Source organism: Siphateles boraxobius, unplaced genomic scaffold (genome assembly GCF_051911475.1).
Source record: "Siphateles boraxobius isolate OS27281-9 unplaced genomic scaffold, OSU_SipBor_1 39, whole genome shotgun sequence".
Classification (NCBI taxonomy): domain Eukaryota; kingdom Metazoa; phylum Chordata; class Actinopteri; order Cypriniformes; family Leuciscidae; genus Siphateles; species Siphateles boraxobius.
The window spans coordinates 3,643,596-3,665,180 of NW_027509019.1; the positions used below are offsets into that span (position 1 = coordinate 3,643,596).

At 43.6% G+C, this 21,585-nt stretch overlaps 1 protein-coding gene and 3 non-coding genes across 4 annotated transcripts; 1 reads left to right on the top strand and 3 right to left on the bottom strand.

Moving 5' to 3' along the window:
* The first annotated feature begins 261 nt into the window (after nucleotides 1–261).
* On the top strand, nucleotides 262–1,645 carry LOC143703941 (uncharacterized). Its single transcript, XM_077197394.1, has 4 exons — nucleotides 262–888; nucleotides 979–1,059; nucleotides 1,162–1,236; nucleotides 1,385–1,645. Exons 1-4 carry the CDS (start codon nucleotides 483–485, stop codon nucleotides 1,639–1,641), a joined length of 819 nt encoding a protein of 272 aa, XP_077053509.1. The 5' UTR covers nucleotides 262–482; the 3' UTR covers nucleotides 1,642–1,645.
* Nucleotides 1,646–8,813: 7,168 nt separating this feature from the next.
* Nucleotides 8,814–8,886, bottom strand: trnar-ccu (transfer RNA arginine (anticodon CCU)). The gene has a single exon. It is a non-coding gene; the product is annotated as a tRNA-Arg (tRNA).
* A 2,189-nt stretch (nucleotides 8,887–11,075) lies between these two features.
* trnar-ccu (transfer RNA arginine (anticodon CCU)) lies at nucleotides 11,076–11,148 on the bottom strand. The gene has a single exon. It is a non-coding gene; the product is annotated as a tRNA-Arg (tRNA).
* An 8,945-nt stretch (nucleotides 11,149–20,093) lies between these two features.
* Nucleotides 20,094–20,166, bottom strand: trnar-ccu (transfer RNA arginine (anticodon CCU)). The gene has a single exon. It is a non-coding gene; the product is annotated as a tRNA-Arg (tRNA).
* Nucleotides 20,167–21,585: the final 1,419 nt, after the last annotated feature.

Sequence of the window (21,585 nt, forward strand, 5' to 3'; positions counted from 1 at the left end):
GGTCATCTTCAGAAGGGGAGCTGAAAGCCCCTCACCCACTCTTCTTCTTCTCTCTGCAGTCGTCTTTGACCTTTCACCTCTTCCATTCGACACTGAAGCCATCTGAAACTTGAACACTCAGAGAGCTGCATAGATCAAATTAATCTTTATAAATATTTGTTCCTGAGCTATTAGCTTTTTTGTCTAAATTCCACTTCCACACTGGGGCTGTGAAAGACCTGTGTTCATATACCCCATTACTTTGGCTTTAGTGACAACAACATCATTAGCCGCGTTTCCACTGCCGGGCCAGGGCCGAGCCGTGCTAGTGCGTGCCAGGGCCAGTCGCGTTTCCACTGTCACTTCCGGTGCTTGAGCGGGGCTTACTCGGGGCCAACGGCCAGGATTTCTGGCCCGTCGAATACCTTGGGCCAAAGCAGGCCAGCTCGGGCTAGAGGCGTGGTCAAGGTAAAAGGCGGATTTTATCGGTGTTAGGGAAAGGTATGGTCTGCGGCAAGATGCACATTTCACTTTTTTTATATCGCGCAAAATTATCGCTGCTCGAAATGGAGAATCGCCTGTACTGGTCTGTCGAGGATACCAAAGCTCTTCTGAGCATTTGGGCAGAAGAAAGAGTACAACGTCAATTTGACGGCGTGTGCAGAAACGAGGATGTTATCAAGTACATCGTTGCTGAACTTGCTAAGCTGAGTATTAGCCGAACAACGCTTCAAGTTCGGGAAAAAATAAAAAAGTTGCGGGCGCAGTACAAGGCGATTAAAACGCACAATGGAAAAAGCGGAGCCCAAAGAAGGAATTTTCCATGGTTCGATTTGATGGACGGTGTGCTGGGTCACCGTCCTTCTGTTAGTGGCGAGACAAGTCGGGACACTATGGCAGCCACGGCCGGTGAGTTAATATGCTATCTTCCTAACTTTTAAATAAATAATTAAATATTGTATAAGTGGCTAACGTGCGTGTTTATGTTTTGTGTGCTAGAATCGTCATCCCAGAGTGTTTTATTTGACTCAGAAGTGGAGCAGGGACCGTCGACACTTCCACTGCTAACGTCGACACCAGGTATGCAAAAAATATACAAAATACACCACAGAAGTATTCAATGTTTTGTTAGTTTCTTTGTCAGTATGTAATTAACGTTATGTGTATATATGTTTATTACAGAGAGACATGACGACCCTGAAGATCTAACCATAATAAGAGGAGGATCACATCACATTCCACAAAGGACTAGACCAGGTATTTACTATTTATGCGTTTAATGTACCTGCTAAATATATGTAACAGACTTTATAGTTTGGTATACTGTATGTGCTATATACCACAATCTATAATCTATCAGAAGACATCTCAAATATCCTGCTTATTTGTGTGTCTGCTTTTACAGAGAGTCGCAAACGCAAAGCTGTAAATTTGGCATCAAGGGAGTTTTTGCAGTGTATGCAGGACATAACACAGCAACAGATGAAAGAAGAGCGTGAGCTAAGAAGAGAAGAAATGAAGAAAGAAATGATGATGAGACGAGAGGAATTGGACTATGATGCACAACTCAGACGGGAGGAGATGTCACAAAGACAGAAAGAATCGGAGTCTTTTGCATCAGTCTTCAGTCATCTGACCGCAGCCCTTCTCCAGAGGAAGTAACTTAGATGGACAAAACATCTATCTTTCCTTAATGGAAACGTTTTCCTTAATGCCTTAAAAAAATTGTGTAAATAGTAGGCTACTTCTTAAAATCACCTGCTGTTCTGTTTGTAATGTATGCACATTTGTAAGTAGTACTTCTCAAAAGCACCTGTTTTGTTTCATTTGTATGTATGCTTTATAAGTTTTATAAGCACCTTTGTATTTTTGCACTCTGATGTAAACTTAATATATAAATAAAGTAGTATCTGTGCTATTATAACTGAGGCAAATGGAAATCATGCTTATTAAGGGGCACATTATCAAAAGCAAAATACACATTATAGTAAAAATTATACACCTATTATAAGGCATATATGTAAAATGAATGTTACTTAAATACATTCTTTATTAGTAATTCATTGTTGGTTCATGTTATTTCACACTGCATATACGTTAGCAAAAAAAACCTTAGATTTCAATACTTAGCAATATTTGGCATTTGCTTTAACTAAGATGAATACATACTGTGTAGTAAATGCTCACTATTAGTTTTTAATATATAAAGTATTTAACTAATGTTAACTTATGAAAACCTATTGTAAAAGTTACCTACATGATAATTTACTAAAATATAAAGACTTTGTGACTCAGATAAGCCATTATTGCAGGTATTCGTATAGACTTCTATGCATACTGATGGACACATTATTTAAACGGCTGTCTGATGGGCACCTTTTGTATTCTGTAATGCAAATACGGTCCTAGTCAGTAGAACGATAATTAAGCAAAGACATTTATTGGTATAGACTACTATGCATACTGATGGACACATTATCTAAACGGCTGTCTGATGGGCACCTTTTGTATTCTGTAATACTGTAAACAGTGTAAGCAGTTTAACATTTTAAAGTACCATTAACAGAAGTGAACATATCTAAATAAATTTCAACAGACATATACTTACAACTGCAATTTAAAAAAAACTGTAGAGCTAAGTATGTTTGATTTTATTTAAAAATAGTGAGAAGATTGTTAAATTGTATGTTATTAAAACAGTTTTGCAGTATTCACTCTGAATGCTTAAATGGCCTATTGATCTGATATTGTCTGATGTAACCATGTACCATTTAGGATAAAGAATTGTATTCAAGTCACAAAACAGGGTTATGCCAAATCTTCATTTCAAATATTTTATTTGTAACAAACACAATATAACAACAACTTACAATTATTGCTGCTGCATGAATAACTGTTGCAGAGCACTTCTTGCATCTGAACGCTCATCACCAACATTGCAAAGTGAACGTTCAGCATCTTTATCACGATCACACCACTCTGGTATAAATCAATGCAATGGCTACCCGTTTCTCCAGAGGAATGCATAATCGATCATTTGTATCTTGTCGCTGTAGTGCAGGCTTCAGAGTTGTACAAATGTATGTGAATGTTTCTCTGGAAATTCTGAAGTCGCCCAGCCACTGCTCATCTGTGAATCTTTGAGCGGTGTTCTCCCACCAGTCACTTGTTCGCTGATAGGCCCACACCTCAGCGGTCCGTATTATATTGGTGTAGTAGTGATGCATCATCTGAAAAATAATAGAATGAAGTGTAAACATTAATTACTTAATTATGTTACAGATCTGTACATGTACATAAATGAAAGGCGCTTCTACAGCATTTATAAATATTTGCTAACCCATTTATTAATACATTACACTCCAATGTTTTAATTGTTACAATCAGTTAACGCACTGAACAAACTAACAAACCAACAGCTGATTTTTTTGAAAATCTAGCGTTAACAAAGATAAACAAATACATTAACAAATGTATTGCTAATGTTTCGTTCATGTTAACCCATACATTACATACTTTACTTTCTTGCAAAGTGGTACTGTAAACATTACTTCCCTAATTATGCGAAATGTAAATGCATATTTTCATAATCTTGGGTATAAATAGATGTATTAAACGAATAATACAATGACAGTTTAACAATACCATCTAACTTTAATTATATTAATATAGCAAGCAAGATATGATAAACTAGCAAAATATTTGTCTTTTCAGCAGATAGTAAAGACAGTGAAAAGCTCATAAAAACAACTCCGTGCAATATAATTTGAAGTTATGCTCACATCGACTACAAGATACGAATTAACTATACTATAAAATAAAATATTTACCGTTTCCATCCATTGCTGACGACTCTCCATTCGCTGTAACCGAATCGCACGTCGTTGGATCGCTCTCTTTCGCCTTGCTGCCAACATAAGCTTTCGGCGTTGTCGCCGCTGAACCTCCATCTTCTTATCTTGGCTTTGCTGCCTCATCTTCCACCAAGCAAATACCAAAATGAGCAAACAAACAGACGCTTCGGTCCTCTCCATCTCGATCGTCGTGTGATTTTAGCAAGCTAGTGTGTCCTGCCTGAATGAACTTCATAATTCCCGCTGAAATGGGTGGGGTTGTATGACGTTCGATCCAGGAAGGCGTGTTAAGGGCGGGGTTTATGGCAGCGCTGCGGGGCTACTGGCCCGGCAGTGGAAACGCAAGCCCGGTGCTTGAGGCCCGAGGCCAGTGGCCCGGCTCGGCTCGCTGTTAGCCCTGGCCCGGCCCTGGCCCGACAGTGGAAACGCGGCTATTGGCATTTAAACAAGGCCAGCACACAAAGTAATCCGGATGAACGACTACTTCGACAGGCCACTGGGACACGATTCGCTTGCCCTACTAATTGTCCATCTCATTCAGGTGGCTTAGTCAATGAGGAGTTTGAACAGGGCATGCACACACAAACACACAGATTTTCTGAACGAACAAGCAGGATGTGGAAGTTGCTCTTTTTTGGGGATAAAACATGAACATAAATAAAGGCTTCTTAGCAGAGGATGGTTTCGATCCATCGACCTCTGGGTTATGGGCCCAGCACGCTTCCACTGCGCCACTCTGCTGTAACCCACACCATATGGGAAACGAACCCACAATTCCTGGCTTAGGAGGCCAGTGCCTTATCCATTAGGCCACCGGGGCTGTGAAAGACCTGTGTTCATGTGCCCCCATTACTTTGGCTTTAGTGACAACAACATCATTGGCATTTAAACAAGGCCAGCACACAAAGTAATCCGGATGAACGACTACTTCGACAGGCCACTGGGACAAGATTCGCTTTCCCTACTAATTGTCCTTCAGGTAGCTTAGTCAATGACGCATTTGAACAGGGCATACACACACAAACTCACAGATTTTCTGAACGAACAAGCAGGATGTGGAAGTTGCTCTTTGTTTGGGATAAAACATGTACATAAGTAAAGCAGTCCTAGCAGAGGATGTTTTCGATCCATCGACCTCTGGGTTATGGGCACAGCACGCTTCCGCTGCGCCACTCTGCTGTAATCCACACCGGATGGGAAACAAACCCACAATCCCTGGCTTAGGAGGCCAGTGCCTTATCCATTAGGCCACCGCGGCTGTGAAAGACCTGTGTTCATGTGCCCCCATTACTTTGGCTTTAGTGATAACAACATCATTGGCATTTAAACAAGGCCAGCACACAAAGTTATCCGGATGAACAACTACTTCGACAGGCCACTGGGACACGATTCGCTTGCCCTACTATTTGTCTATCTCATTCACGTGGCTTAGTCAATGAGGAGTTTGAACAGGGCATGCACACACAAACACACAGATTTTCTGAACGAACAAGCAGGATGTGGAAGTTGCTCTTTATTTTTTGATAAAACATGTCCATAAGTAAAGCATTCTTAGCAGAGGATTGTTTCAATCCATCGACCTCTGGGTTATGGGCCCAGCACGCTTACGCTGCACCACTCTGCAGTAATACACACCAGATGGGAAACGAACCCACAATTCCTGGCTTAGGAGGCCAGTGCCTTATCCATTAGGCCACCGGGGCTCTGAAAGACCTGTGTTCATGTGCCCCCATTACTTTGGCTTTAGTGACAACAACGTCATTGGCATTTAAACAAGGCCAGCACACAAAGTAATCCGGATGAACGACTACTTCGACAGGCCACTGGGACAAGATTCGCTTGCCCTACTAATTGTCCATCTCATTCAGGTGGCTTAGTCAATGAGGAGTTTGAACAGGGCAAACACACAGATTTTCTGAACGAACAAGCAGGATGTGGAAGTTGCTCTTGTTGAAGATTTTATTATTTAGAAAACAAGTAATTTAGCTATATATTTGGACACAATTATTGCTTCTGTCTGTGACTTTGGATTTCCTCTGTGTATGTGAAAGACCTTGAATGGAATGTTGTTTGCTGCAGAAAATTCTATTCCGAGAAGTCACATGGTAAAAGACTTTTACCCAAAACTATCTATAGGGTGTGTTAGCTTCTTTGGAAGAAGATTTATGTATATAACTCTGAACCAAAATATACTCGGGAGTGCGCTGGAAGGCCAGAGGGCCAGTGGGCCGGAGAGCCAGAGCGTTAGAGCGCCGTTCTATGGAACGGAACGGCGTTCGAAAATAAAGTCTAATTATTTCTGGCATCAAAGATCTCTGTGAAGTTATTTTTCGGAAAGATTGAAAACCACTTCACACTTTGTTTGGGATAAAACATTTACATAAGTAAAGCAGTCTTAGCAGAGGATGGTTTCGATCCATCGACCTCTGGGTCATGGGCCCAGCACGCCTCCGCCGCGGCACTCTGCTGTAAACCAACCCAGATTGTTCTGAATGAACAAGCAGGATGTGGAAGTTGCTCTTTTTTTGGGATAAAACATGTACACAATTAAAGTAGTCTTAGCAGAGGAGGGTTTCGATCCATCGACCTCTGGGTTATGGGCCCAGCACACTTCGGCTGCAAACCACAACAGGTGGGAATCGATCCCACAATCCCTGGCTTAGGAGGCCAGTGCCTTATCCATTAGGCCACCAGGGCTGTGAAAGACCTGTGTTCATGGGCCCCCATTACTTTGGCTTTAGTGACAACGACATCATTGGCATTTAAACAAGGCAAGCACACAAAGTAATCGGGATGAACGACTACTTGGACAGGCCACTGGGACACGATTCGCTTGCCCTACTAATTGTCCATCTCATTCAGGTGGCTTAGTCAATGAGGAGTTTGAACAGGGCATGCACACACAAACACACAGATTTTCTGAACGAACAAGCAGGATGTGGAAGTTGCTCTTTGTTTGGGATAAAACATGTACATAAGTAAAGCAGTCTTAGCAGAGGATGGTTTCGATCCATCGACCTCTGGGTTATGGGCCCAGCACGCTTCCGCTGCGCCACTCTGCTGTAAACCACCCCAGATGGGAAACGAACCCACAATTCCTGGCTTAGGAGGCCAGTGCCTTATCCATTAGGCCAGCGGGGCTGTGAAAGACCTGTGTTCATGTGCCCCCAATACTTTGGCTTTAGTGACAACAACATCATTGGCATTTAAACAAGGCCAGCACACAAAGTAATCTGGATGAACGACTACTTCGACAGGCCACTGGGACACGATTCGCTTGCCCTACTAATTGTCCTTCAGGTAGCTTAGTCAATGACGCATTTGAACAGGGCACACACACACAAACTCACAGATTTTCTGAACGAACAAGCAGGATGTGGAAGTTGCTCTTTGTTTGGGAAAAAACATGTACATAAGTAAAGCAGTCTTAGCAGAGGATGGTTTCGATCCATCGACCTCTGGGTTATGGGCCCAGCACGCTTCCGCTGCGCCACTCTGCTGTATACCATTCCTGGCTTAGGAGGCCAGTGCCTTATCCATTAGGCCACCGGGGCTGTGAAAGACCTTGGCTTTAGTGACAACAACATCATTGGCATTTAAACAAGGCCAGCACACAAAGTAATCCGGATGAACGACTACTTCGACAGGCCATTGGGACAAGATTTCGCTTGCCCTACTAATTGTCCTTCAGGTAGCTTAGTCAATGACGCGTTTGAACAGGGTATACACACACAAACTCACAGATTTTCTGAAACGAACAAGCAGGATGTGGAAGTTGCTCTTTGTTTGGGATAAAACATGTACATAAGTGACAAAAACATCATTGGCATTTAAACAAGGCCAGCACACAAATTAATCCGGATGAACAATTACTTAGACAGGCCACTGGGACACGATTCACTTGCCCTACTAATTGTCCATCTCATTCACGTTACTTAGTCAATGAGGAGTTTGAAGAGGGCATGCACACACAAACACACAGATTTTCTGAACGAACAAGCAGGATGTGGAAGTTGCTCTTTGTTTGGGATAAAACATGTACATAAGTAAAGCAGTCTTAGCAGAGGATGGTTTCGATCCATCGACCTCTGGGTTATGGGCCCAGCACGCTTCCACTGCGCCACTCTGCTGTAAACCACCCAAGATCAGACTCGAACCCACAATTTCTGTCTTAGGAGGCCAGTCCCTTATCCATTAGGCCACCGGGGCTCTGAAAGAGCTGTGTTCATGTGCCCCCATTACTTTGGCTTTAGTGACAACAACATCATTGGCATTTAAACAAGGCCAGCACACAAAGTAATCCAGATGAACGACTATTTCGTCAGGCCACTGGGACAAGATTCGCTTGCCCTACTAATTGTCCATCTCATTCAGGTGGCTTAGACAATGAGGAGTTTGAAAAGGGCAAACACACAGATTTTCTGAACAAACAAGCAGGATGTGGAAGTTGCTCTTGTTGAAGATTTTATTATTTAGAAAACAAGTAATTTAGCTATATATTTGGACACAATTATTTCTTCTGTCTGTGACTTTGGATTTCTTCTGTGTATGTGAAAGACCTTGAATGGAATGTTGTTTGCTGCAGAAAATTCTATTCCGAGAGGTCACATGGTAAAAGACCTTTACCCAAAACTATCTATAGGGTGTGCTACCTTCTTTGGAAGAAGATTTATGTATATAACTCTGAACCAAAATATACTCGGGAGCGCGCTGGAAGGCCAGAGGGCCAGTGGGCCGGAGAGCCAGAGCGTTAGAGCGCCGTTCTATGGAACGGAATGGCGTTCGAAAATAAAGTCTAATTATTTCTGGCATCAAAGATCTCTGCGAAGTTATTTTTCGGAAAGATTGAAAACCACTTCACTCTTTGTTTGGGATAAAACATGTACATAAGTAAAGCAGTCTTAGCAGAGGATGGTTTCAATCCATCGACCTCTGGGTTATGGGCCCAGCACGCTTCCGCTGCGCCACTCTGCTGTAAACCACCCCAGATGGGACTTGAACCCACAATCCCTGGCTTAGGAGGCCAGTGCCTTATCCATTAGGCCACCGGGGCTGTGAAAGACCTTGGCTTTAGTGACAACAACATCATTGGCATTTAAACAAGGCCAGCACACAAAGTAATCTGGATGAACGACTACTTCGACAGGCCACTGGGACACGATTCGCTTGCCCTACTAATTGTCCTTCAGGTAGCTTAGTCAATGACGCATTTGAACAGGGCACACACACACAAACTCACAGATTTTCTGAACGAACAAGCAGGATGTGGAAGTTGCTCTGTGTTTGGGATAAAACATGTACATAAGTAAAGCAGTCTTAGCAGAGGATGGTTTCGATCCATCGACCTCTGGGTTATGGGCCCAGCACGCTTCCGCTGCGCCACTCTGCTGTAATCCACATCAGATCGGAAACGAACCCACAATTCCTGTCTTAGGAGGCCAGTGCCTTATCCATTAGGCCACCGGGGCTGTGAAAGACCTTGGCTTTAGTGACAACTACTTCGACAGGCCACTGGGACACGATTTGCTTGCCCTACTATTTGTCTATCTCATTCACGTGGCTTAGTCAATGAGGAGTTTGAACAGGGCATGCACACACAAACACACAGATTTTCTGAACGAACAAGCAGGATGTGGAAGTTGCTCTTTGTTTGGGATGAAACATGTCCATAAGTAAAGCATTCTTAGCAGAGGATGGTTTCGATCCATCGACCTCTGGGTTATGGGCCCAGCACGCTTCCGCTGCGCCAATCTGCTGTAATCCACATCAGATCGGAAACGAACCCACAATTCCTGTCTTAGGAGGCCAGTGCCTTATCCATTAGGCCACCGGGGCTGTGAAAGACCTTGGCTTTAGTGACAACAACATCATTGGCATTTAAACAAGGCCAGCACACAAAGTAATCCGGATGAACGACTACTTCGACAGGCCATTGGGACAAGATTCGCTTGCCCTACTAATAGTCAATGTCAAAGTCAATGTGGGACTCGAACCCACAATTTCTGTCTTAGGAGGCTATGCCCTTATCCATTAGGCCACCGGGGCTCTGAAAGACCTGTGTTCTTGTGCCCCCATTACTTTGGCTTTAGTGACAACAACATCATTGGCATTTAAACAAGGCCAGCACACAAAGTAATCCGGATGAACGACTACTTCGACAGGCCACTGGGACAAGATTCGCTTGCCCTACTAATTGTCCATCTCATTCAGGTGGCTTAGACAATGAGGAGTTTGAACAGGGCAAACACACAGATTTTCTGAACAAACAAGCAGGATGTGGAAGTTGCTCTTTGTTTGGGATGAAACATGTCCATAAGTGAAGCATTCTTAGCAGAGGATGGTTTCGATCCATCGACCTCTGGGTTATGGGCCCAGCACGCTTCCGCTGCGCCACTCTGCTGTTATCCACATCAGATCGGAAACGAACCCACAATTCCTGTCTTAGGAGGCCAGTGCCTTATCCATTAGGCCACCGGGGCTATGAAAGACCTTGGCTTAAGTGACAACAACAACATTGGCATTTAAACAAGGCCAGCACACAAAGTAATCCGGATGAACAACTACTTCGACAGGCCACTGGGACACGATTCGCTTGCCCTACTAATTGTCCTTCAGGTAGCTTAGTCAGTGATGCATTTGAACAGGGTATACACGCACAAACTCACAGATTTTCTGAAACGAACAAGCAGGTTGTGGAAGTTGCTCTTTGTTTGGGATAAAACATATACATATGTGAAGCAGTCTTAGCAGAGGATGGTTTCGATCCATCAACCTCTGGGTTATGGGACCAGCACGCTTCCGCTGCGCCACTCTGCTTTAATCCACATCAGATCGGAAACGGACCCACAATTCCTGTCTTAGGAGGCCAGTGCCTTATCCATTAGGCCACCGGGGCTGTGAAAGACCTTGGCTTTAGTGACAACAACATCATTGGCATTTAAACAAGGCCAGCACACAAAGTAATCCGGATGAACAACTACCTGACAGGCCACTGGGACACGATTCGCCTGCCCTACTAATTGTCCATCTCATTCAGGTGCCTTAGTCAATGAGGAGTTTGAACAGGGCATGCAAACACAAACACACAGATATACTGAACGAACAAGCAGGATGTGGAAGTTGGTCTTTGATTGGGATAAAACATGTACATAAGTAAAGCAGTCTTAGCAGAGGATGGTTACGATCCATCAACCTCTGGGTTATGGGCCCAGCACGCTTCCGCTGCGCCACTGTGCTGTAAACCACCCCAGATGGGACTCGAACCCACAATCCCTGGCTTAGGAGGCCAGTGCCTTATCCATTAGGCCACCAGGGCTGTGAAAGACCTTGGCTTTAGTGACAACAACATCATTGGCATTTAAACAAGGCCAGCACACAAAGTAATCCGGATGAACGACTACTTCGACAGGCCATTGGGACAAGATTCGCTTGCCCTACTAATTGTCCTTCAGGTAGCTTAGTCAATGACGCATTTGAACAGGGTATACACACACAAACTCACAGATTTTCTGAAACGAACAAGCAGGATGTGGAAGTTGCTCTTTGTTTGGGATAAAACATGTACATAAGTGACAAAAACATCATTGGCATTTAAACAAGGCCAGCACACAAATTAATCCGGATGAACAATTACTTAGACAGGCCACTGGGACACGATTCGCTTGCCCTACTAATTGTCCATCTCATTCACGTGACTTAGTCAATAAGGAGTTTGAACAGGGCATGCACACACAAACAGACAGATTTTCTGAACGAACAAGCAGGATGTGGAAGTTGCTCTTTGTTTGGGATAAAACATGTACATAAGTAAAGCAGTCTTAGCAGAGGATGGTTTCGATCCATCGACCTCTGGGTTATGGGCCCAGCACGCTTCCGCTGCGCCACTCTGCTGTAAACCACCCAAGATGGGACTCGAACTCACAATTTCTGTCTTAGGAGGCTATTCCCTTATCCATTAGGCCACCGGGGCTCTGAAAGACCTGTGTTCATGTGCCCCCATTACTTTGGCTTTAGTGACAACAACATCATTGGCATTTAAACAAGGCCAGCACACAAAGTAATCCGGATGAACGACTACTTCGACAGGCCACTGGGACAAGATTCGCTTGCCATACTAATTGTCCATCTCATTCAGGTGGCTTAGACAATGAGGAGTTTGAACAGGGCAAACACACAGATTTTCTGAACAAACAAGCAGGATGTGGAAGTTGCTCTTGTTGAAGATTTTATTATTTAGAAAACAAGTAATTTAGCTATATATTTGGACACAATTATTTCTTCTGTCTGTGACTTTGGATTTCCTCTGTGTATGTGAAAGACCTTGAATGGAATGTTGTTTGCTGCAGAAAATTCTATTCCGAGAAGTCACATGGTAAAAGACCTTTACCCAAAACTATCTATAGGGTGTGCTGCCTTCTTTGGAAGAAGATTTATGTATATAACTCTGAACCAAAATATACTCGGGAGCGCGCTGGAAGGCCAGAGGGCCAGTGGGCCGGAGAGCCAGAGCGTTAGAGCGCCGTTCTATGGAACGGAACGGCGTTCGAAAATAAAGTCTAATTATTTCTGGCATCAAAGATCTCTGCGAAGTTATTTTTCGGAAAGATTGAAAACCACTTCACTCTTTGTTTGGGATAAAACATGTACATTAGTAAAGCAATCTTAGCAGAGGATGGTTTCGATCCATCGACCTCTGGGTCATGGGCCCAGCACGCCTCCGCTGCGGCACTCTGCTGTAAACCAACCCAGATTGTTCTGAATGAACTAGCAGGATGTGGACGTTGTTCTTTTTTTGGGATAAAACATGTACATAAATAAAGCAGTCTTAGCAGAGGATGGTTTCGATCCATCGACCTCTGGGTTATGGGCCCAGCACGCTTCCGCTGCGCCACTCTGCTGTAATCAACACCAGATGGGAAACAAACCCAGAATTCCTGGCTTAGGAGAAGAGTGCCTTATCCATTAGGCCACCGGGGCTGTGAAAGACCTTGGCTTTAGTGACAACAACATCATTGGCATTTAAACAAGGCCAGCACACAAAGTAATCCGGATGAACGACTACTTCGACAGGCCATTGGGACAAGATTCGCTTGCCCTACTAATTGTCCTTCAGGTAGCTTAGTCAATGACGCATTTGAACAGGGTATACACACACAAACTCACAGATTTTCTGAAACGAACAAGCAGGATGTGGAAGTTGCTCTTTTTATTTGGGATAAAACATGTACATAAGTGACAAAAACATCATTGGCATTTAAACAAGGCCAGCACACAAATTAATCCGGATGAACAATTACTTAGACAGGCCACTGGGACACGATTCGCTTGCCCTACTAATTGTCCATCTCATTCACGTGACTTAGTCAATGAGGAGTTTGAACAGGGCATGCACACACAAACAGACAGATTTTCTGAACGAACAAGCAGGATGTGGAAGTTGCTCTTTGTTTGGGATAAAACATGTACATAAGTAAAGCAGTCTTAGCAGAGGATGGTTTCGATCCATCGACCTCTGGGTTATGGGCCCAGCACGCTTCCGCTGCGCCACTCTGCTGTAAACCACCCAAGATGGGACTCGAACCCACAATTTCTGTCTTAGGAGGTTATGCCCTTATCCATTAGGCCACCGGGGCTCTGAAAGACCTGTGTTCATGTGCCCCCATTACTTTGGCTTTAGTGACAACAACATCATTGGCATTTAAACAAGGCCAGCACACAAAGTAATCCGGATGAACGACTACTTCGACAGGCCACTGGGACAAGATTCGCTTGCCCTACTAATTGTCCATCTCATTCAGGTGGCTTAGACAATGAGGAGTTTGAACAGGGCAAACACACAGATTTTCTGAACAAACAAGCAGGATGTGGAAGTTGCTCTTGTTGAAGATTTTATTATTTAGAAAACAAGTAATTTAGCTATATATTTGGACACAATTATTTCTTCTGTCTGTGACTTTGGATTTCTTCTGTGTATGTGAAAGACCTTGAATGGAATGTTGTTTGCTGCAGAAAATTCTATTCCGAGAGGTCACATGGTAAAAGACCTTTACCCAAAACTATCTATAGGGTGTGCTACCTTCTTTGGAAGAAGATTTATGTATATAACTCTGAACCAAAATATACTCGGGAGCGCGCTGGAAGGCCAGAGGGCCAGTGGGCCGGAGAGCCAGAGCGTTAGAGCGCCGTTCTATGGAACGGAATGGCGTTCGAAAATAAAGTCTAATTATTTCTAGCATCAAAGATCTCTGCGAAGTTATTTTTCGGAAAGATTGAAAACCACTTCACTCTTTGTTTGGGATAAAACATATACATAAGTAAAGCAGTCTTAGCAGAGGATGGTTTCGATCCATCGACCTCTGGGTCATGGGCCCAGCACGCCTCCGCTGCGCCACTCTGCTGTAAACCAACCCAGATTGTTCTGAATCACCAAGCACGATGTGGACGTTGTTCTTTGTTTGGGATAAAACATATACATAAGTGAAGCAGTCTTAGCAGAGGATGGTTTCGATCCATCGACCTCAAGGTTATGGGCCCAGCACGCTTCCGCTGCGCCACTCTGCTGTAATACACATCAGATCGGAAACGGACCCACAATTCCTGTCTTAGGAGGCCAGTGCCTTATCCATTAGGCCACCGGGGCTGTGAAAGACCTTGGCTTTAGTGACAACAACATCATTGGCATTTAAACAAGGCCAGCACACAAAGTAATCCGGATGAACAACTACCTGACAGGCCACTGGGACACGATTCGCTTGCCCTACTAATTGTCCATCTCATTCAGGTGCCTTAGTCAATGAGGAGTTTGAACAGGGCATGCACACACAAACACACAGATTTTCTGAACGAACAAGCAGGATGTGGAAGTTGGTCTTTGATTGGGATAAAACATGTACATAAGTAAAGCAGTCTTAGCAGAGGATGGTTTCGATCCATCGACCTCTGGGTTATGGGCCCAGCACGCTTCCGCTGCGCCACTCTGCTGTAATCAACACCAGATGGGAAACGAACCCACAATTCCTGTCTTAGGAGGCCAGTGCCTTATGCATTAGGCCACCGGGGCTGTGAAAGACCTTGGCTTTAGTGACAACAACATCATTGGCATTTAAACAAGGCCAGCACACAAAGTAATCCGGATGAACGACTACTTCGACAGGCCATTGGGACAAGATTCGCTTGCCCTACTAATTGTCGTTCAGGTAGCTTAGTCAATGACGCATTTGAACAGGGTATACACACACAAACTCACAGATTTTCTGAAACGAACAAGCAGGATGTGGAAGTTGCTCTTTGTTTGGGATAAAACATGTACATAAGTGACAAAAAAATCATTGGCATTTAAACAAGGCCAGCACACAAATTAATCCGGATGAACAATTACTTAGACAGGCCACTGGGACACGATTCGCTTGCCCTACTATTTTTCTATCTCATTCACGTGGCTTAGTCAATGAGGAGTTTGAACAGGGAATGCACACACAAACACACAGATTTTCTGAACGAACAAGCAAGATGTGGAAGTTGGTCTTTGATTGGGATAAAACATGTACATAAGTAAAGCAGTCTTAGCAGAGGATGGTTTCGATCCATCGACCTCTGGGTTATGGGCCCAGCACGCTTCCGCTGCGCCACTCTGCTGTAATACACATCAGATCGTAAACAAACCCACAATTCCTGTCTTAGGAGGCCAGTGCCTTATCCATTAGGCCACCGGGGCTGTGAAAGACCTTGGCTTTAGTGACAACAACATCATTGGCATTTAAACAAGGCCAGCACACAAAGTAATCTGGATGAACGACTACTTCGACAGGCCACTGGGACACGATTCGCTTGCCCTACTAATTGTCCTTCAGGTAGCTTAGTCAATGACGCATTTGAACAGGGCAAACACACACACAAACTCACAGATTTTCTGAACGAACAAGCAGGATGTGGAAGTTGCTCTGTTTTTGGGATAAAACATGTACATAAGTGAAGCAGTCTTAGCAGAGGATGGTTTCGATCCATCGACCTCTGGGTTATGGGCCCAGCACGCTTCCGCTGCGCCACTCTGCTGTAATCCACATCAGATCGGAAACGAACCCACAATTCCTGTCTTAGGAGGCCAGTGCCTTATCCATTAGGCCACCGGGGCTGTGAAAGACCTTGGCTTTAGTGACAACAACATCATTGGCATTTAAACAAGGCCAGCACACAAAGTAATCCGGATGAACAACTACTTCGACAGGCCACTGGGACACGATTTGCTTGCCCTACTATTTGTCTATCTCATTCACGTGGCTTAGTCAATGAGGAGTTTGAACAGGGCATGCACACACAAACACACAGATTTTCTGAACGAACAAGCAGGATGTGGAAGTTGCTCTTTGTTTGGGATGAAACATGTCCATAAGTAAAGCATTCTTAGCAGAGGATGGTTTCGATCCATCGACCTCTGGGTTATGGGCCCAGCACGCTTCCGCTGCGCCACTCTGCTGTAATCCACATCAGATCGGAAACGAACCCACAATTCCTGTCTTAGGAGGCCAGTGCCTTATCCATTAGGCCACCGGGGCTGTGAAAGACCTTGGCTTTAGTGACAACAACATCATTGGCATTTAAACAAGGCCAGCACACAAAGTAATCCGGATGAACGACTACTTCGACAGGCCATTGGGACAAGTTTCGCTTGCCCTACTAATAGTCAATGTCAAAGTCAATGTGGGACTCGAACCCACAATTTCTGTCTTAGGAGGCTATGCCCTTATCCATTAGGCCACCGGGGCTCTGAAAGACCTGTGTTCATGTGCCCCCATTACTTTGGCTTTAGTGACAACAACATCATTGGCATTTAAACAAGGCCAGCACACAAAGTAATCCGGATTGACGACTACTTCGACAGGCCACTGGGACAAGATTCGCTTGCCCTACTAATTGTCCATCTCATTCAGGTGGCTTAGACAATGAGGAGTTTGAACAGGGCAAACACACAGGCTGCGTTCCAAACCGCATACTCAATGAGTAGGTACTTAATTTCAATGAGTACTTACTTAACGAGCGCTAAAAGAGTAGGTACTTTATAGCCAAATCTCGTTGAGTATGAATGCGATCCGGACATCATCCGCCATGTTGACGTTATCATGTGACCTACGACACGTTATCACAAGCGCAACAACTTAAAAGATGAACGACACGTTTAATTCATCTATCTGTAAATATCTTGATATTGATGAAACTTGCTCATTTTGTGGTATTGTTGAAGAAACAGCTGCCAATTTATTTTGTGAATACATTTAGGGTTGATTTAAGTTGTTATATTTTAAACCCTACTAATGTGACCCACAGTTCCTTATAACGATTTTTTTAGAAACCCCAAAATCGTCATCTCTTGAATATGTTGTTAATTTCTTTATTTTATACCCAAAAAGTTTCTCCTTCAAGTTTTCCTCTTTTCTTGATGAATTCTCGTTTCATCCCTCAGACAATAACAACAAAACTATTTTTTAATGTATTATGAAGAACTATTTATATTTAAAGATATTTAGCCTTGTTATTGTTCTTTTTTCCTGTGTATAAATATCATATTATGATGTACACAAACCAATGATCTTTATGTTTTCTGTTTTGTCATTATGATTGTTCATTGTTAGATACAACTAGTATCTTTGCATGATCTTTATGTAATAAGTTTATAAGTTTAAATTATATGAGCGACAGGTGCACTTACACTTCATAACATCAGTAACTCGACAGCACAACCTAGAACAGTTTTCCTCTGCGTTTACTGTCTGCAGTGCACAAAGAGACGGGCCGCTGCTCGAAGATCTCCTTTGGAGAAACTGTTGACTTTATACTCGAAAAATGCAAGTATCGCTCATAAAAAATTAATATTACCTCAGAATGAATTGCATTGTTAGCCCACCCCAAAACTTAAACAAAATAATATTAAATGCTGACCAATAGGCTACTTAATTATATTACTTTTTTATATACTAAAAATGATATAATTTAATAAAACAAGCAAAATGTAATTTGTTTTGTCATATGAGTTATGCATGAATACACGTGAACATCTCAATTGTCAGTCAAGCAATGAATTAATGCATACATTAAATAATTATATTTGATATACTGACAACAATAAGAAACATGAATAAATGAGTAAAAGAACAAATAAAAGTAACCATCACACAATAAACAAATGCATGCACATGAAACAAATCTTTATTCAAACTACAAGCATGTATTTGGGCGCTGAAGCCCACATCCTACTGCCATCTCAACACAGCGGTTCCCATTCTGCGGCTTTACTCTGATGAATTCACCAGAGGTGACCGTGCCTTCGTGCCAGAGCTTGTTTCTGCGCTACGCTTCACAATCTGAGGCGATAAGGGCAGATGGAGAGATCTTATGACAGTCTCATCCATGGCGCCGTTTCCAGGATTCAGCTCTGGGCTCCTCATCCTCAGTGCTCACACCAGTCTGAATAAAAACATGTTTAGTTACTTTATAGATTGGTTTATTTACCTTATTTACAGCACATTAGTCTAATGTCAACAGTGTTGGCAACAGTGAATTAACGTTATCCTATCCTATGATAATGCCACACATACATCACTCAGATGTCTTTTTCATGTTGTGATGTGCTCATCTGCAATATGTCAATACTTACAATATTTTCCTTTCAGATGTAAATAGACATTTTAAATAAGCGTGTTTAAGATGTATATGGTTATGTAAATCCACTTTAGAGACGTTACGTGTGCTTAGAGCTCCCCTGTTAGCTAGCTATACAAAACATGTTTTTACAGCAAAATCACTATACTATAGTGTCTAACTACTTTACATCTTCAACAGTTAAAACGTCTACTCTATTGTAGTTTAACACATAAGGAACCGTGTTTACTCACATTTGAAAACCCCCGGCGTCGCTGATCTCCGTGATGTTTGATAATGACGTATGCTCTCGCGTGGCCTCCTGGGATAGAAGAGTATCCATCGGTTGGGCACTCAAAAATCGGGCCGGAAGCAGTAAGCCATTCGGGAACTTCTCCCCTACTCTTTTATGAATACTGATGTTTCGAACGTACTGCTTCCTTCACGTACTGTTTTCGCCTACTATATAGTAGGAAAGTAGGCACATTCGAACGCACTTAAGTCCAAATCTCGCGATAATTGGTACGTCACCCAGGTAATTCTCGCCTACTCTTTTGGATTAATACATACTTTTTCGCTCGCCTACTCTTTTCCCATACTAAATAGTAGGGAAGTATGCGGTTTGGAACGCAGCAACAGATTTTCTGAACAAACAAGCAGGATGTGGAAGTTGCTCTTTGTTTGGGATGAAACATGTCCATAAGTGAAGCATTCTTAGCAGAGGATGGTTTCGATCCATCGACCTCTGGGTTATGGGCCCAGCACGCTTCCGCTGCGCCACTCTGCTGTTATCCACATCAGATCGGAAACGAACCCACAATTCCTCTCTTAGGAGGCCAGTGCCTTATCCATTAGGCCACCGGGGCTATGAAAGACCTTGGCTTAAGTGACAACAACAACATTGGCATTTAAACAAGGCCAGCACACAAAGTAATCCGGATGAACAACTACTTCGACAGGCCACTGGGACACGATTCGCTTGCCCTACTAATTGTCCTTCAGGTAGCTTAGTCAGTGACGCATTTGAACAGGGTATACACGCACAAACTCACAGATTTTCTGAAACGAACAAGCAGGTTGTGGAAGTTGCTCTTTGTTTGGGATAAAACATATACATATGTGAAGCAGTCTTAGCAGAGGATGGTTTCGATCCATCGACCTCTGGGTTATGGGACCAGCACGCTTCCGCTGCGCCACTCTGCTTTAATCCACATCAGATCGGAAACGGACCCAGAATTCCTGTCTTAGGAGGCCAGTGCCTTATCCATTAGGCCACCGGGGCTGTGAAAGACCTTGGCTTTAGTGACAACAACATCATTGGCATTTAAACAAGGCCAGCACACAAAGTAATCCGGATGAACAACTACCTGACAGGCCACTGGGACACGATTCGCTTGCCCTACTAATTGTCCATCTCATTCAGGTGCCTTAGTCAATGAGGAGTTTGAACAGGGCATGCAAACACAAACACACAGATTTACTGAACGAACAAGCAGGATGTGGAAGTTGGTCTTTGATTGGGATAAAACATGTACATAAGTAAAGCAGTCTTAGCAGAGGATGGTTACGATCCATCAACCTCTGGGTTATGGGCCCAGCACGCTTCCGCTGCGCCACTCTGCTGTAAACCACCCCAGATGGGACTCGAACCCACAATCTCTGGCTTAGGAGGCCAGTGCCTTATCCATTAGGCTACCAGGGCTGTGAAAGACCTTGGCTTTAGTGACAACAACATCATTGGCATTTAAACAAGGCCAGCACACAAAGTAATCCGGATGAACGACTACTTCGACAGGCCATTGGGACAAGATTCGCTTGCCCTACTAATTGTCCTTCAGGTAGCTTAGTCAATGACGCATTTGAACAGGGTATACACACACAAACTCACAGATTTTCTGAAACGAACAAGCAGGATGTGGAAGTTGCTCTTTGTTTGGGATAAAACATGTACATAAGTGACAAAAACATCATTGGCATTTAAACAAGGCCAGCACACAAATTAATCCGGATGAACAATTACTTAGACAGGCCACTGGGACACGATTCGCTTGCCCTACTAATTGTCCATCTCATTCACGTGACTTAGTCAATGAGGAGTTTGAACAGGGCATGCACACACAAACACACAGATTTTCTGAACGAACAAGCAGGATGTGGAAGTTGCTCTTTGTTTGGGATAAAACATGTACATAAGTAAAGCAGTCTTAGCAGAGGATGGTTTCGATCCATCGACCTCTGGGTTATGGGCCCAGCACGCTTCCGCTGCGCCACTCTGCTGTAAACCACCCAAGATGGGACTCGAACCCACAATTTCTGTCTTAGGAGGCTATGCCCTTATCCATTAGGCCACCGGGGCTCTGAAAGAGCTGTGTTCATGTGCCCCCATTACTTTGGCTTTAGTGACAACAACATCATTGGCATTTAAACAAGGCCAGCACACAAAGTAATCCGGATGAACGACTACTTTGACAGGCCACTGGGACAAGATTCGCTTGCCCTACTAATTGTCCATCTCATTCAGGTGGCTTAGACAATGAGGAGTTTGAACAGGGCAAACACACAGATTTTCTGAACAAACTGCAGAAAATTCTATTCCGAGAGGTCACATGGTAAAAGACCTTTACCCAAAACTATCTATAGGGTGTGCTACCTTCTTTGGAAGAAGATTTATGTATATAACTCTGAACCAAAATATACTCGGGAGCGCGCTGGAAGGCCAGAGGGCCAGTGGGCCGGAGAGCCAGAGCGTTAGAGCGCCGTTCTATGGAACGGAATGGCGTTCGAAAATAAAGTCTAATTATTTCTGGCATCAAAGATCTCTGCGAAGTTATTTTTCGGAAAGATTGAAAACCACTTCACTCTTTGTTTGGGATAAAACATGTACATAAGTAAAGCAGTCTTAGCAGAGGATGGTTTCGATCCATCGACCTCTGGGTCATGGGCCCAGCACGCCTCCGCTGCGGCACTCTGCTGTAAACCAACCCAGATCGTTCTGAACGAACTAGCAGGATGTGGAAGTTGTTCTTTTTTTGGGATAAACATGTACATAAATAAAGCAGTCTTAGCAGAGGATGGTTTCGATCCATCGACCTCTGGGTTATGGGCCCAGCACGCTCCCGCT

Coding starts and splice junctions, on each gene's coding strand:
- LOC143703941 (XM_077197394.1), top strand. CDS start 483: ATGGTCTGCGGCAAGATGCACATTTCACTTTTTTTATATCGCGCAAAA. Junction 889..978: donor CACTATGGCAGCCACGGCCG/GTGAGTTAATAT, acceptor TTTGTGTGCTAG/AATCGTCATCCCAGAGTGTT. Junction 1,237..1,384: donor TCCACAAAGGACTAGACCAG/GTATTTACTATT, acceptor CTGCTTTTACAG/AGAGTCGCAAACGCAAAGCT.